Raw genomic sequence first — 16858 nt, 5'->3', positions numbered from 1 at the left:
CTCATTAACACCATATTTTGAAAACCTGACTAAGTCAAACATGCACCCTTGTGCTCACTTTGACCAAGTCCTTCACTGTCAGCACGATCCGGGCCGTTTGAATGCATTCAACGCCGAACTTTTGCTTTATGTTGTTATCTCAATAAAACAAGTTTTTGACATAATTAGATTGGGATCTCGAGATAATGGCATAAAAAAGTGGAATTTAAATCATTTTCATTTAGGGCTTCCGTGGTTTTGTGCTCAAAACCACCATACGTACCTGTCCAGCACAAAAAGGCCAGTTGGACCAAAACAGGAGAGTGAACATTGACTTACATTCATCTGGTGGCCAGAAACACGACTCCAAATAAATGCTAATGCTGCTCCGTGTCCGCTGGATGTGTAAATAGGTCACTGTTTGCTAACCCGTTAGCTATAACGAACGTCAATGCCCCCTCCCAATAAATCAATTAATAATGCTTTAAAGGGTGCGTTGTCCTCTAACATGTTAAATTACAACAAGATAGTTAATGAAGAAAACATAACTGGAAAGTTCAATGATGGCGATATCTCTCGTGCTGATATCAGCAGAGGTAAATATTTCATGACGGCACTCAGGCACAGAAGAACAGGCCGAACCACAGCTGTCACTGATGTAACAGAGTGTAATAACAACATCATTCATCTCTTGTAACTCACACTCTGCAGCCGTGAAGCCACTAGCTCCAGTCTGTTTGCTGTGGAGTCGGCTGGCCTGAATAGGTATTCTCTGTGTGGTCGAAAGTCAATGTATTAATGGTAATTTGATCAAATATTGGATCATAGGTTTTATTTCAGAAGTTCATAATAATAATGAGAACTTACAGAGCCTAATTATGACACTGCAGTCTGCGGTCAACACATTACACAACAGGATTATAAACACAAAGCAGGATTAAGAAATGTTTTAATTAATTCATGGTTGGCTGTGTGGATGAATGTACAAATCCTGGGATTGTGTTGGAGCTAATTACACTTTAATGAGAAGCTATGGTCCAGCTTCCAGCCCTCTGAGGGCAACTGGCATATTCACAGATGCTGCGATAGCAACTCATTAATTCCACATTTATTGTGACACTGCACTGGAATCTTTCATCAGCATTAAGTTGGATATTTACAGGCAAATTATAGGAATTTGAGCCCAAATCACCGTTTCTCTGCTTCAGCTTTGATTGGTTGTTTAATGGTGTCGGCATGAATTCATGACACAACCAACTCTCTGCCATGAATGCAGTCATTGCCCCTGATCCCTCTTGAATCAACGAAACAGATGTTGCATCTGAGACACAAACAGAGACGCAGACTGCATCCCCAAAGTGCAGCACAAATGTTGTCATCCAATCACAGCGGGACACATCTGCACAAAAATAGAAACTATGCTGAGGGTGCAGTCTCAGAGGATAGTCTCCGTTTCGCATTACATTAAGACCACATTTCCCATTATCGCAGTTGCTTCTTCCCGAAACTCAAGTAAAAACAGTTTTGATTATATGCCACATTCTATTACAGGAAGTACAAGTATACAATAGTAAAAGAAGAAGTTGTCGTATAACTAGAGGAAAAATGAAATACAAGAAAGTGCAGCACAAGAAGTACAAGAAATCTGCTCCCCAAATCACTCCCTAAAATCACCTAAAACAAAATGATCCGCTGAGTTACAGACGTCTCTTTCCCAATGTAAGTCAATGGGAAAAGGCTTTATATATATATAATATTACGTTTCTTCCTGGGGGCTTGGCATAGTCACACGGTATAACCACCAAGTTATTTCGGACTCAGCCCAAGACTCTACAGACACGCAGCGATGCTTTGAGCTACATGCTAACATGCTCGCATTAACGATGCGAACATGTTGATGTTTAGGAGGTTTAATGTTTACCATGTTCAATCTCAACCGTAATTTAGCATGTTAGCATGCTACATTTGCTAATTCGCACTAAACACATTTTTTGAGATATTCAGTCATAACTACACATTAAATATAAAGTATTGGACACATTAGATCTGATGTTACTAAATGAAAGGGAGGGATCACTGAAAATATTACACGACAACCTGAGGGGGACATGAATGTCTGATCCAAACTCCATGATAATTCATCCAATGGTTGACATTTGACTAACAAACAGAAATGTCAACCTCGTGGTGGCACAAGAGGAAAAGTCAAGGGACCTTAAAAGTTACCAGGATGCATCCTCTGGGAACCATGAACGTCTGTGCAAGATCTCATTTCAATCCATCCAATCTGAGACTCTGCAACCCGGATCAAAGTGGTGGACTGACAGACCGACACCAAAAGACATAATAAAAAAAGCACAGAGTCTGTAAAAGACATTTACAAACCCCACACCCCTAGATAGTAAGGGATCGTACATCTCAGAAAATAGAAAATGTTTCATTTGGCTCCAGTTTTGTGCCAAAAAGCATTTTCCCTGCCTTAGCCCAATGTCAAATGTCCATACCTTTCACCTTTAATAATTGGCTGATCGACAGGTGCGTTATTTATCTATTGAGGCTGCCCATACAGCAGCTCTGCTGACCGCAGCTGTTATGGAAAAGCACCACAAACATTTCAGAAACTCAACAAAAACCCCCTCCTGCTATCAGCCAAATAAAGATCTGACTCACTTCCTCTCACCCCCGGGGCTTATGCCGCTATAGCGCTCTTCCATCAGCTGGAACAAAACGGCCGTGACTCAGCAGAAACATAAACACCTCAAACACCAGCAGGGGTGCGCGCAAACAAGGGAAAGGAGTCATATTTAATTCATAAGCTCTTGTAATGCAGGAAAAACAGATCTCCCGATATGCTGAGGCCTGGAAGCCCCTCGCAGCTGGCTCTGGAGGATCTGATCTGTCTACCGACGAACGACAGACGGAGGCAGAAAGAAGGCTGGTTAATGTCAGGGGGTGTTTACTGCCACTGGGTGGGCTGTCGCGTCCCGTGGGGCACAGCTGCATTTCCCATAAAACAGCTCCGTCTTAATGGACAGCAAACACATAATGGATGCACTGGTAGTGACAGGCAAATCCGTTCGAATGGTCTCTCCGTAATCTACTGTACCATCAGAGCTGCCCGTCTCTTCTGCACGGAGAAAAGGCCGTATGTTTTCAACCCAAAGGGGAATAAATGTCCTTAATTAGTGCTCACCATTTACAGAGCGGGTCCCTTGGGAAAAACAGTCCTCCACCACCAACCCCCCAAGTATCCAGTAGTGCTTGCTTCATTTGCACTGATCAAAGTACATCTGGACTAAGGTTTGATGGTCTTGTGATTTGGCAAAATGCCTGCATACCATAAGAATCATTGAATAGAAAAATGCTCTCCAGTTTAGAACAAATTCATGAAGAATCAAAACATCCCTAAGGTGTAGATGTGAATAAGTCAGGGTGCATAAGTGTAATCTCATTTTAACATGCAAACATATTCACATTCACACTGCAGATTGTCAGGAAACCCAATAGGAGGCGGTTGCTAGTGTAAGTATACTGGTATGTGTGTGTGTGTGTGTACGGGAGGGGGTGGGGGTTTCCAGGCCGAATGTCTAATGTCACAGGAAAGCTCCAGCAGCCATATTGATCATTTTTCATGCCCTGCCTCATTTCACTAAGAGGCTCAACCCTCAACGCTGGTGGCCTTTTCAATTCACTTATGAGACAGACAGAGAGAACTGCAGCTTTAAGATGCAAACCTGAAAATAAAACGCTGCTTCTGTGTGCAGTTCATGTTAATATTACATTTATTTATTGATTAAAATGCACCAAATCTGTTTTGCAAACAGTACAATTTGGAAAACACTGATTTCTTTAGTTTTTAGTCACACTCAACACAAAAAAACCATACAAGCGGTGCTTGAACTTCAAACATACACACTACAAAACCTTATCTGTATGAAGCTATTAGTGTTATGGCTCATTTTAGGACGCCGATAAGGATTTTGTCGTCATCTACTGGTAGAGGAGCTGTGCAGCAGAATCTTTGTCTGTGATCGTTAATATATAGGATGTATTCTATATAATAACCATGAGTATTTGAATGTCATTGTGATGTATACAATTTCCTGAGCAAATTTCTGTCGTTTTCAAATGAATTCCACATATATTTAGGTGAACCACACCTCAATAAGTGCTTTTCCATCCGTCTGTTTTTATGCCCAAAAAAAGAAACCAGAGTGACACGACGGAAATAGAGAAAAAGTCAAAATATTGCAAAAAAGTCTTTAGTGGGAGAGTTGATGTATTGATGAATGAAATGACCCACGCTTTGTGAATAAATCCCGACGTACAAGACGCACGTGGAGACGCTACACATAGCGGCAGACAGAAACATGAAGCACGAAACCAACAGAAATGACATATTTCTATATCACGCTTTCTTGTGTCTCTTGTTGCTGCCTCTTCTCCTGCATTGCTTTAACGGCAGCGGGCGGGAACGTGCATGAGTTCGCATTTTGCAGATGTTTTTTTTCTGCAAATTAAAAAGTTGAGTTACCTTTGGATGGAAACTCGGCTACTGTGAACAGAATATTTCCAATTCTCTGTGTTGTTGTTTTTTTCTACTCCACTGTTTTTATCCGTGTGATGAATTATTATTCTACAGTTAGAATGTTCTTCCACATAAATGATACAACTGCCACTCTACTCCTCATTGCAATCTTTAATGGATACCATTGCCAAACTACCCAAAGCAGTTTGTACAAGCACCATAAAGCTCCTTGAATTATCATTATCCATTTAAGAAAAGGCCTGCCCTCACTTCACCATTGTCCCTAAGCAATGGCACAGGTATCAGCTTTCTTTGGTTTCGGTGAGATAGGTGGAGGAGATGGCGATGGTTGGGCAAAAAAGGCTGTGGTTCGGGAAGACGATGTGCTGGGTCTGTGTGAGGATGTACTGGGTGGGGAAACTCTTGTGCTGGGTCTGTATAAGGGTGGACTGGGTGGGGAAACTCTTGTGCTGGGTCTGTATAAGGATGTACTGGGTGGAGAAACAGATGTGCTGGGTCTGTATAAGGATGTACTGGGTGGAGAAACAGATGTGCTGGGTCTGTATAAGGATGTACTGGGTGGAGAAACTGATGCGCTGGGTCGGATCGAGGGTGTGCTCGGTTGATAAACTGACACGGTCGGTTGGGGAGCTGGTCTCGGTGCCGGTACCGGTTTTGGTACCAGTACCGGTTTTGGCACCGGCACTGCCGCAGCACCGTACATGGAGACGAGTGGGTGCGTGGTCTTGTACTGCAGCAGGTACTCGGGGTAGATCTGGTGCTTCTCAAACACAACAAAGATGGAAGGGTCCATAACGTCGTCTACGCAGCTGTCAAAGAAGTTGATGTCCCCGCCGTCCTTGGAAGGAGGTCGGCGGTAGCTGGAGTGCCCTTTGGTGTAGGATCCCACCAGCACCCGGGAGATGAACATGGATTTGACATCAGAGACACCGGTGTAGCTGTGTGAGTATTTCGCGTCCCGGGCAAAGTAACTACCTGTGTTTGGAGATTAAAAATGGATTATTGTATTGCCATTATACTGTATGTGAAAATACACGAGGGTTTATTCTAACTATTGCTTAATCTGCAAATTGCTTTCCTGAATAAATATTTGTTTGGTCAGAAAATAGTGAAAAAGCTTTTTTTGTCACATGAATAATTTCCCAGCGCCCAAGTTGTCTAAACCCAAAGCTATTCAATTTACTACCAAACTACACGCGCTAACCGTATCAACCGAATCTACACTGCTAGCTCACCTAGCACCACTGAGCTAGCTACCTTTACAGCTCAGACGAAGAGGACGCCATTAATGTGTACAACTTCTGCGAGGTGATACGGTTGGCGGCTGTAGTCCGTTAGAAAGAATATAGTTCCCAAATGACCTGCTCACTACAAGGTCTGTGGATGCACTTGAGTTTTCTGGAGAGAGACACTGTTGTTGAGTTTTTCAAATTGATTTTTGGGGGCGCTTTGAGCACCACAAGCTGAGTTCCATTAAACTGGAGAGAACCTGAAATGTCCCTTTAACAATTAATAAACTAATTGCGTCAGCTGAACAACACTGATGGACAGCTTAAAACACCGGATAAAGGTAAACAATAAGTTCCATTTGGTTTTGGTGAACTGTCCCTTTAAATTTGTGTGAGATGCGTAGCTTTAATCTAAGAAACCTTCCCATCCTCAGACTAAACTTTCTTTTTAATTCAATACAATAACTGCACATCTTTTGTTCTCAAATCAGTAAGTGGCCCACAATTAATTTTTCTTCAACTCACCTTCGCCAAAAACAGTCCCATTAACTCCACAAAGTCTCCAGTCAAAGTTGGTGTGGCAGATGACATCTAGGTATTTCGAGTCAGTGCCATGAAAAAGCTGTTTTTCAGTCACATTGCGCCCGTTGTTGCTGTTCTTCATCTGATTCTTCTGGCTATATTTAGGAAGAATAAATCAGAAACTGTAAATCAAGCTGATACATTTAGGAATGAGTGCTAACATTGAGAGAAACTGTAACTTTGGCTCAACAGCGGCCACAAGTGGCAACCACAGGATAATAATAAATACTAATACGTGGCTATATATACGAGGGTGAATGTGTTATTCGTTCTTTATAAAAGTTGCATGGTCTTGCTTTAACAACCAGAGTGGTGGTTATCTGATCCAATGACAACCTAGCTGAGAAGATATTAAACACACAACCACTCAGATGACACCTTTAAATCACATACGTACCACTGAAAAAACTCCCAAAGAGGTTTATTCTGAATCCTCTCTATTTTGACAATGTCAAAGCCTCTCATAGTTTGACAGAAAAGAGTCTCAAGCTCCTTAAATCCATCCGAGGAGCGCAGGAGGGGGACTCGCTGGAAAACACACAAAGAAAACAGAATTATTTTTACCCAGGCCAACAATTACTGCAATTTGTGGCCACTTGGGGGCAGCAGAAACAAGTTGTGGTGTGGGAGGCAACATGCTGAGCACGCTGAGGAGCAGTACAACGACAGAGAACAACTCCAGGATGCCCAGCTGACAATGTAATCAGGCCACAACAGGAAGAGGAAAATTCAGGGGCAGAGACTTTGAGAAACACACACCAGCTGAAAACTTTGTGTGCCATCAATTATGGCAACTTGGACATTGTCTAACAGACTGCCCACAATCTCCATGGAAACAGGACTGGTGGGAGGGCTCAACATCAGCCGTGAGGAGGGGAGGAGCATGCGGCGGGGCGGACCCCAGTGATGGACACAGAGGGTGACAAACTTGTACATTTAACACACACATTAGAAACCATACAAACATCACTCGCACCCACATACCAGATGTAGTTGAATGAAAATGAAGGGTTTAGAAAGTTACCACAAGTCACATCAACTATTAAAGGTAAAAATGTTCAGAATGTCACATGCAGGCTGATTCACTAGAATGCACCGCGCATATGTTCGATGGACTAGATGAAGGATTTGAGGAAGTATTGTTTCAAGAGGGGAGAGAAGTAGAGAAGTTATGTATAATGGTGTAATGAACATTTATTGGACAGAAAATACTGCTGCTGTCTCTGTTTCTCTGTCTCCCACACAATCTGAGCTGTTTAAGGGGGAGTTCACACACGTGTCCTTGGTACGAGGCCCAGGAATGGAGTGGAACCAGACGTAGATAAACAAGTAGGGCGAGATCTCTAACGGAGGGAAAAGACAAGAGCCGGTCTCTGTGACGGGCGGCCAGAGGCGGAGTCAGGAGAAGACGAGTAGGGAAGGAGACTGTGGTTAATTAAAAAACCCTCTGTTATGACTTGTCCGAGGTGCACAGTGTAGCTTGTCTAGGTGAAAGTTCAGAGGAGGAGGACGACATCGCCGAAGGGGGGGGGGGACGACTTAGGGGGTATAAAGTAATGAACAATGTATTTGTCCATGGTGATGATTGATTAGTATATTGTTAATTAATACTATGATGATGCTGATGATTACTGCCATACAGTTCATAATTACTAGAATGATGATCATCCTGGTGATGATTATAATAATTGTTATTAAAGTCACTATTGTTGTTATCATTTTGTACTGGGTAACAGTCATCTCAGGCTGCAGGTGACACGAGTGATACAGCCGAGACAGCTCCCTCTCAACCTGCAGCCTCAATGTTGGAGAATGAATGTTTTGCTCTTATTATAGCGGCTGGTGGCACAATGACCTGCAGTATTTACTTTTTCTTGCCTGTAGACGGCACACATCAGCACCTCTACGGGTCAAAGCTGCTGCTGTAAATTATTTTGCCTGCAGGTGCAGCAGGTTGGACTGGTTTCAGGGGCTTCACATCAGTGAAACAGTTTGTCCTTGTTTTTCAATCCTTCCAAGCAGTCATTTCTCTCCATTTTAGCCAGAGTTTTTTTTAATTATTATTGTAAAAAGCTAAAACAAAAGATCAAAGCCAACAGTGTGTTAGTTTTTACTCTAGTTTGCTCTAGTCTTCATGATTCTTACACATTTTGAGGGGGTTCCAACATGGTTGAGTCGCTTTGGATAAAAGCGTTCGCTAAATAAATGGAATGTAAATGTTAATGAGTCATGTGTAGTTTTATCTACAAAAAAAACAAACAACCTATAACAGCTGGGCGCTGTAATCTTTATCCAACGTTACATAAACAGGAGAAAACAGTGCGTTTGTTGGGGACTATTTTCAGCAGCAAATTAATACGCATTTGGAGTATTTACAGCAGTCGGCTGGTGTATTTGGGACTGATAAACAACAGTGCCATGTTCATTGTAATGAAGGAACATCACACCCATGTGTACCAGTGTGATTCACCCATGTGTTTTTAGTAGCGTTGACAATGTGGCACAGAACACTTGCTACTCTTTTAACAGGTTTTAATGACAATTTAAAAAAAAAAATAGACTTTCGGAAGCCCTATCGTTTCACGTCGTGACAAGACCGAAAACATCTTTGTCATCGAGAAAAGCCGTCAGTGACGTTCTTTGCTCTTCTTTCCATGAAGAAACACTCTCCACTTCTGATGTAACTGTTGCTATTGTAGCATCTACGCAAACCTCTTCGGGAGTCGCCATTTTTGTTTAGAACAAACAGTCGCCTCAAAGTGTCGCCTCGAACACATCTAAGCCCCGCCCTTAGCTGCCATTGGCTCCTCACCGGACCCTGATTGGTCCGTGCTCTGGCTTACCGCACACAAACGCTTTACTTGAAACCTGACCAGATGGACTTTTGGGTGATCTCGTGCCATCGTGACAATATGGATACCGCGCAAGCTAACGTTAGCTGTGCCGCCATCGCGTACCATAGAGGAATTCTGTAGTGCATTCATGGTGGAAAAATGACAAAGATGTAGTTTTGATGAAGAAAAAAACTTTGGATTTTTAAGTGTGGTGTTGATGGGCACCAAGTTCCCACAATGCAATGCACAACTAAAATAAAGGCGCTACCGACGGCTGATAAAACATTTGCTGATTGCTAAAACAGCACAGTGTCAACATTGACTTTTATGCTCTATACAGTATGATCTTAGTTCGATGTTGGAAACTTGAGATTGCTGCCAAACAACACTACATTGATTTCTTTTCCTCCCTTTTGTCAAAAAAATAAATAAATCACACCCAGAAAACGAACAATAAGCAAATATTAACATCATGAAAATGATGTCGTGGATTTGGCTACTTCTAGCAGTCAGTCTTGTTTTTCTAAAACAGTTTGAAGGTGTGATGTATTCACAATACCTTGAATCCTGTTTGTGGAACCTGCGTCTTGTCCCAGTTGTCGGGAATAGCGGTGGGATTCTGTTGACCGGGAGGCCGTCTGTGGTCAGAAAGCAAAGTAGGATTAGGATTAGTTTTATTGTGAGGGGGTTTGAATAAGATGTTTCTTAAAAAGGTGGAAAACATAAGTGGCGCCAACACAGCACATTTGAGATGTCGTACCTCACTCTCTTTGTTAGGACATCCGCCGCGGAGACAAACTGGGGCCGTCTTTTCACAACCCTCTTGGTGCCATACTGCTTGTTTGTTTGTATCATGTCTGGGAGAAAAGAAAAGATTAGAATACTGCTTGAATATTCCAAAATGCACAAAAGTGTAAACAGAGAGATCTGTTGCGTAACATTTGTTTACCCTTGAAGCTGAGCGAGTATGACTGTGAACCAGCGGTGAAGTCCACCACATCTTTGTCATTGGACAGAAACCTCCGCTCCAGTGTAGCGCTGTCCATGTCCGCTGCTTTGTGTCCAGCAGCCTGCAACACAAGACAGATGAGTCGGGTTTTTACCTCAAAACATAAAAACTAAATGGTGACCAATGACCAATCAGGAGCGGGTTGGTATCGTGTGCAAAAAAGACGATTACCTGCAGAAAAAAACGTTCAAATTAGAGTTTACTGCAGTTAATTCAGTGTAATTGTCAAGTGTTTTAAAGAAAAAAATTTTGGGAAACTCACCTATTTGCTTTCTTGCTAAGCAACACTTATCTCGTACGCTAACTACAATATAAAGCTAGCGCCGGCAGCCGGTTAGCTTAGCTTAGCATAAGCATAATCTTCAAATCTAACACTCTGCAAGAAAACAAATATGCATATTTTTCTCTTTTAATGCTGTATTTGTTGCTGTCCAAAACTCAATTTATATTTTTTGCATCATTCTCAAGCATTTGGTCTCATCTGGGAAATATGTGAAAAAATCCTAAATTGAAGATTTCAAAATCTGCCTTAAATTTCAGTGCTTCAATTAATTTGACTGAAGTGTGAGGAACAACGTGAATATGCAGTCTGATCTAGTCTTTTAATCATAACGTTAATGCTGTGTTCACACGCTGCTCTGAATGCGTGTAATCGGTAACTTCCCGTAGTGTTCTTTGTGGAAGTGTAAACGAGGACAAAAGTCAAACTGTTGAGACGGGCTCAGCTTTGAAAGTTGGAGCGGCTTTAGCTGAGGGAGCTCCAGTAGTAAACGCCTTTTAAAGCTTTATTTCTTAATTCAACAGTCCAATATGAGCATGACAAATTCTAATTTATGCAACTGCGGCTCATCTCTCTCCTCAGGGATGCTGCCACACCGCCTGAGCTCTATGTATAAACTGATAACGTGATAATATGATTTCTAGTGTTCAAAAGTTTGAGTTTGCTGCAGTGAATTTAGGGTTGTGGCACGACTGCAAAATGTCACTGAAATAGAGGTGAATTGACCTTTTTTTCCTTCCCTTTTTTTTAGCCCAAATCATCTCCGCTAGCTTTCCTTGCGGTGGCATGTTGTCAGTGCACATATCCTCAATGGAACTGTTGGCTGCTGCTGCTGCTGTTTTACATGCTGCTCCTCTGTTTGCTAGACTCACACTGTTATCTATGAGGAACTGTGCCAGTGTTTGCATGGTTTTTCTGACGTGGCGTTATTGGATTAACGACCTCGAACTTTGATCAGACCTGCACTGTCATGTTCAGATAATATACGCCTTGATTAGCTGTAAGGTTGGGGAGGCTGGGACGTTCCCTATTTCAGAATATTACCCATATAGCGTTACATAACTAATCCATTGTTTGATCACCACTAAATCCAACTTGGAAATAACTCCAGTTACTCACAGCTGAAGCGTAAACGTTCCACTTCCCGAACTCATCCTCCCAGTGCCAAACCCACTCAGTGGTGTGGATGAAGGTCGGCTCAAGCAAAGAGTTTGCGGTGGAGAGTCGCCGCACTGCGTTCGACCCACGGGTCATCGTGTCAAAATACACCGGTGGGCTGCTGCTGCTAAAATACAGTAAAAATAGAGAGCCATTAATTCATACAGTTCAATTCGTTTTAACAGGTTACACCGACACATTGATATTGATCCTCTGCTTTATGTCCCACCCAACAAACCAGTATTATATTGAACTAAAGAAGCAAAATGCCCTAAATATTTTTGTATCGGGATTTCATTTATTCTTTTTAAGAGATGGGATATTGGTATTCTTGTTCTTACAACATGGTTATTGTCGGGATTAAACAAACGAGATGTAATGTGTTGATTAGTGAGCGATAGGAGTTTGATATCTTGGTCAGAGCCAAGCTAGCTGTTTCCCTCAGTCTCCATACAGGACCTCTATATTTACCCAACTGACATAAGATTGGCCTCAAACTTTTAAATCGATGCAAAACAAATTGAAACATTTTTTTTTCTTAAAATGTCAAACTTTCTTTTTAAAAAGGGGGGAAAAATGAGCAGAAATCATTTTTCTTGTCATTGTAAAGTCAACGGAAATTGTTTTTTTTCCGCGTACATCTTGAGATGGTTGAGTTAAAGAATAACATCTTCCCAGGACTACGATGCCACTGAAGGTCAGTAGAGAGCACCTGTATGTGTTTTCAGGGTCACAGTAGTCCTTCTCGATCGTCTCGTTATCAGGCAAGGCGGTCCACCCGTCGTCCTCTCTGACCTCCCATCTGTACGGCATCTTGTCGTGGGCTTTAAAGCATCGCTCTGAGAAGACATCGGTCACAAAGACAAAATGAACCACAAAAGAAAAAACGTGACAAACGCACCTCGGTACTCACTGTCATGTATCACTGATTACTCACCGTCTTCATGTATGCAGCGTCCTTTGATGAAGAACATGCATATCTCGGTTTTATCTGAAGGACACGAACAAAAAGTGCACAATTTACTTTTTACATTTTACGGTTCTCTCCAACGACATTTTTAATGAGAGCTTTTGCAGCTGGCGTAATTCACCTCTGATGGGCCTTTGCCTCGTGCCCGGTCCACTGGCACTGTTGGCATCGTCGTTGGCCGTGCGCCCTCTGTTTCTGTTTCTGCTCTGACCGTCGTCAGAGATGTCACTGGTGGAGGAGTTTAGCGGCCGCTGCTCCCCGCTCAGTCCATCTTCGCTGTACAGATCAAAATTTTCCATGTCAGCGTTGACGTCATCGGTGGAAGAGGTTCGTGGCCGCGATTGATTTCCCCTGTTGCCTCTGTTGCCTCTGTTACCTCTATTGCCTCTGTTGCCTCTGTTACCTCTGTTACCTCTGTTGCCTCTGTTGCCCGGGTAGCCACCTCTCCCTCTCCCTCTGTACCACTGCCTTTGTTCTGGATTCCAACCATCGTCGCTGCTCGCATCAGTGGCGGCAGGGGATTCACCAGTGGAGGAGTTGCCCCCTTGTCTGTCGAAGTACTTCAAAGCCAATATGTTCGCATAAGCAGACCTCAGGGAGGGAATGAGGTCGTCGGGCATGCCTCTCTCCTGCAGGGTCTTGCATGGCTGTGCAGCATTAAAATCATGGTTCTTGACACAGCTGCAGTCGCGGTTCATGTACTTCTCGCAGATATGCAGCCTCTTGCAACCATAGCCGTCCTTACACAGGCCGAACTCCCCGCCACCGTTGTTGTAATTGTGACATATCTGGGAGAGGGGGGAAAGGTGGTTACAACCAAGCGAAGCAAAGGGCAAGGAAAGGCCCTTTAAGGTGATAAATACAGATGTGTTGATGAAGTCAATAAAACTCCTGCTACTCTAAAGAAATCGTTTTCAGGATCGGTGTACCCTTCCATACACGGAGGCAACAGATCCAACAGTCTGAATAGGGAAACCTGCTCTGGTTGAAGTCACACTTACGGCAGGCAGGAGCCAGTTGTCGCTCTGCAGCAGCAGCGTGCACAGCTCCGTCCGGCTCAGACTCTCCAGCTCATGCATTCTCAGCAGCGGCATATTGTGATCCGAGTCCAGCTCATGGGAGAATCTGCATCCTGTCCTGTCACCAAAGAGCACAAGACACATAGCACGTACGTGAGTTTGATTTAAAAAATACGGTTGCTTCTCAAAAGAATAAATTCCCGCATGACATTTTGTAAGTGCAACATATTCAATTGAGCTATGGGAGATATACAAATGGGAGTTATAGTAGCAGCTACACAGAGGTAATGGACGTGTTATTCATGACTGATACAAACCTAATGGTCACCTTTGCACCTGAACTGTGAAACACAGCTAGCAAGATACTACTGCTACTACTAGTAGTATTACTACTACTACAACTACTACTGTAGAATGGGGTTCATATGAAATGTACATTAAATATATACACAGTATGTGACAAATGTTTTCAAAATTTGCAGAATTACTTGTTGGGAAATATGCTTATTTTCTTCCTTGCTAATAATTATGAAAAGATCGATACCACTCATGTTTGTACGGTAGTTAGCATGTAGCTAAAACATACACTGGTTGCCAGGAAAAACTCCCAGAAAAGTTCCACAAAGTCTGGCACTTAAAGCTACTATGAGGAACTTTCATTTAGTGGTGATTTTGGCGGTCCCTGTGGACGAAAGCGGTAGTGTTTCCGAGCGCCTTAAGAAAAGCGCTCATTTTACTGCAGAGGGTTCTGAAAGTCTGCCCCGCTCAGTCCTGGTTCTGGTTCTACTGTGCCTGCACCACACACACCTGCTGCAGTGATTTTGTCATGGTGACACACACAGACTCCCAATGAGAAGGTAAAGATGTCATATTCAGTATCAATATACTCATTCTGCCTGAGGTGGTTTTTAACAGAAATGTCGGAATATTCCTTAAAAAGCATCACTTTTAACTTTGAAGCTACTTCAAGACTATGAGGGACCGTCAGACTTCATTGTGTTAATTAGCCTGTAGCTACATGGTGTCCATGCTAGTCTTTAAGACACTGCAAACCAACAGTCCTTGAACGCATCACGTATCAAGGCCTTAAAAACAAGTCAATAAAAGCACCTAAACAAACCTGTGACAGTATCGCTCTGCACTGAATAGCTTTATTTACATAGATAAAATGCTGATAATTCGATTTCCAACAATAAAGACCCCTTAAAAACAAAAAGAACAACAATTTGAAGTAGTCACAGGCCTCTCCTGCCCAGCACTCTATGACTCAAGTTCAGCCCGACACTTTACGCGGACATATTTACCTGCTATTAGTGAACGGACAGGATCCGGTGAAGAGGAACTTCCTACACAAGTGCAGCGAGGAGCAGAACCCCGGACACTCTTTGGCTCTGCACAGCCTCAGCCTGGTCCTGGCCACCACCTTCGGCTGCCCGAAGGGACAACACAAAGCAAATTTATCTTGGTTACCGATGATGTCATCAATAGCATGGCCCGAGCCGAGGTTAAACATCAAATAATCAGTGTCGACTGATCCTTTATTTTCGCAGATGAACTTCAATATTTCCAAATCCATCGTGTTGGGTCTGCTCCTTCCGTGTTTCCTGCCACCACCCAACACAACAAGAGAGACGCTGCTGGGCGGCTGTCGGGTTACAGCGGAGTCGGAAAGCACGGTATCATTTCTGATGATTGGAAACCGAAACTTAACTTGGGCCTATTTTTAGCAGTGATGCTGTAACGCTGCTTTCCTCCGCTTGGGGGCGTCGCCGTGTTATGTCACACACTCCTGTGTTAGTATTATGACATGAAAACATATAATAATGAAAAAACACGAAAATACATGAAAAAACAATAATCTAATAAATATATATATATATATATATAAATATATATATATATATTTATATATATATATATATATATATATATATATATTTATATATATATATATATATAAATATATATATATATATATATTTGCAGGATTACCAGAAATAAATAAAAAAAAGAATGAAGAAAGTAATTTGGAGTCATATTCACATAATTAGTAATCTGGATCACATGACACATTCTGCCAGAAGATATCAGTTGGTTGCATTTGTTTTACTTGTTGCAGAAGTAAAAAAAAAAAAAAAAAGACAACACATGAATTAATAATCTTTATTGAATAATCTGTATTTTCTGTTCCTGACCGGCAGTAATTACTATTCTCTTGTGTTTCTGTCAAATAGCGTTATTACAGTGTAATGTAAATTGAATACGTTTTATTCTGACAGTAAAATAATGTATATCATTGCTGATCACTGATATTTGATCAAATGTTTTGTTTTGAAATGTGTCCTTAATGTAGACCATCTTCTGAAAACCATAACCTCATGAAATCACTGTGGAATCTATATTTTACTTATTCATTTTCATTTTAGCACATGAGCTTGTTATTATTAACACATTATGCAAATGTTGGTACCCTGCATAATGTGTTAATGTTTAAAAAAAAAACAATACATTCGAATATTGAGATCAACTTCTGTAGATTTTTGAACCACTGTGATTAAATGTTTTAGTAAATGAATAAATGAAATAACTTGAAACAAGCCAGTGCAGTTATTTACCAGGTCTCATCTTGCAGCATCAGGATGAATGGTCAGTGTCCCTCAGCTTCACTCATCTGCATTTTTAACTCGCCGCACATTTCCCATCAGCCTCATTGCTTCCTGTCCCCCTCCCTCTCTCTCAAGACAAAACGCAGTACATGTTGGAAGTGATCTGCTGCCACCACAAACTCTGAAGCTTTAAGAACAAGACCATTCTTTCTCTTTTTTTGTTGTTGTGTGCCGTTAAGCAATCCACATTCCCTGTCAAATGGGACCTGGAGGCTCACGATGGCTCCATGTAAATGAATGGGGCATCTTTGTGTCCAGACTGGGGACCTTTGTCGCGTGTCAGATGCTCTGTAGGGCACGAACAACGGATAACAATGTAAATAATATCTCCAGATCTCAACTAAGTCAAACGCCTGTGGGAGATTTGAGAATCATCATCATCAAAACACCAAATAAGGGAATAACTTTTGGACGAATAGAGATCGGAGGAGTTCCAGAGACTTGGCCAATCCGTGCCAAAGAGCACTGAAGCTTTTGCTGGAAGCTCGTGGTGGCCTTGACACCTTTGTTTAGCACTATTTACTGATTTGTTGACCACTTGGGGGCAGCGGAACAAGCTGTACTTTAGATTCCCACATTGACA

General features: G+C 42.2%; 1 protein-coding gene across 2 annotated transcripts; it reads right to left on the bottom strand.

The window, feature by feature from the left end:
* Positions 1-3743: 3743 nt before the first annotated feature.
* LOC142931897 (protein mono-ADP-ribosyltransferase PARP12) lies at positions 3744-15301 on the bottom strand. Of its 2 annotated transcripts, none has more exons than XM_076076026.1 (12): positions 14914-15301; positions 13592-13727; positions 12712-13378; positions 12558-12611; positions 12333-12459; positions 11582-11747; positions 10123-10243; positions 9934-10030; positions 9733-9811; positions 6737-6867; positions 6283-6434; positions 3744-5503 (listed from the first exon to the last, which is right to left on the bottom strand). In XM_076076026.1, the coding sequence occupies exons 1-12, from the start codon at positions 15183-15185 to the stop codon at positions 4791-4793; spliced, it is 2715 nt and encodes a 904-aa protein (XP_075932141.1). In that variant the 5' UTR covers positions 15186-15301; the 3' UTR covers positions 3744-4790. The 2 variants fall into 2 exon arrangements, with proteins under 2 accessions (XP_075932141.1, XP_075932142.1); XM_076076027.1 differs by having other exon boundaries at positions 13592-13722; positions 14914-15052.
* Positions 15302-16858: the final 1557 nt, after the last annotated feature.

This window comes from Anarhichas minor, unplaced genomic scaffold (assembly GCF_050575085.1).
Source record: "Anarhichas minor isolate MPS153535 unplaced genomic scaffold, ASM5057508v1 ptg000055l, whole genome shotgun sequence".
Lineage (NCBI taxonomy): Eukaryota > Metazoa > Chordata > Actinopteri > Perciformes > Anarhichadidae > Anarhichas > Anarhichas minor.
The sequence above is the reverse complement of the archived record's forward strand: the minus strand, read 5'-3'. Positions and strand labels throughout refer to the sequence as shown.

Coding starts and splice junctions, on each gene's coding strand:
- LOC142931897 (XM_076076026.1), bottom strand. CDS start 15,185: ATGGATTTGGAAATATTGAAGTTCATCTGCGAAAATAAAGGATCAGTC. Junction 13,379..13,591: donor ACAACTGGCTCCTGCCTGCC/GTAAGTGTGACT, acceptor CCCCTCTCCCAG/ATATGTCACAATTACAACAA. Junction 10,244..11,581: donor GGAACGTTTACGCTTCAGCT/GTGAGTAACTGG, acceptor CTTGTGTTGCAG/GCTGCTGGACACAAAGCAGC.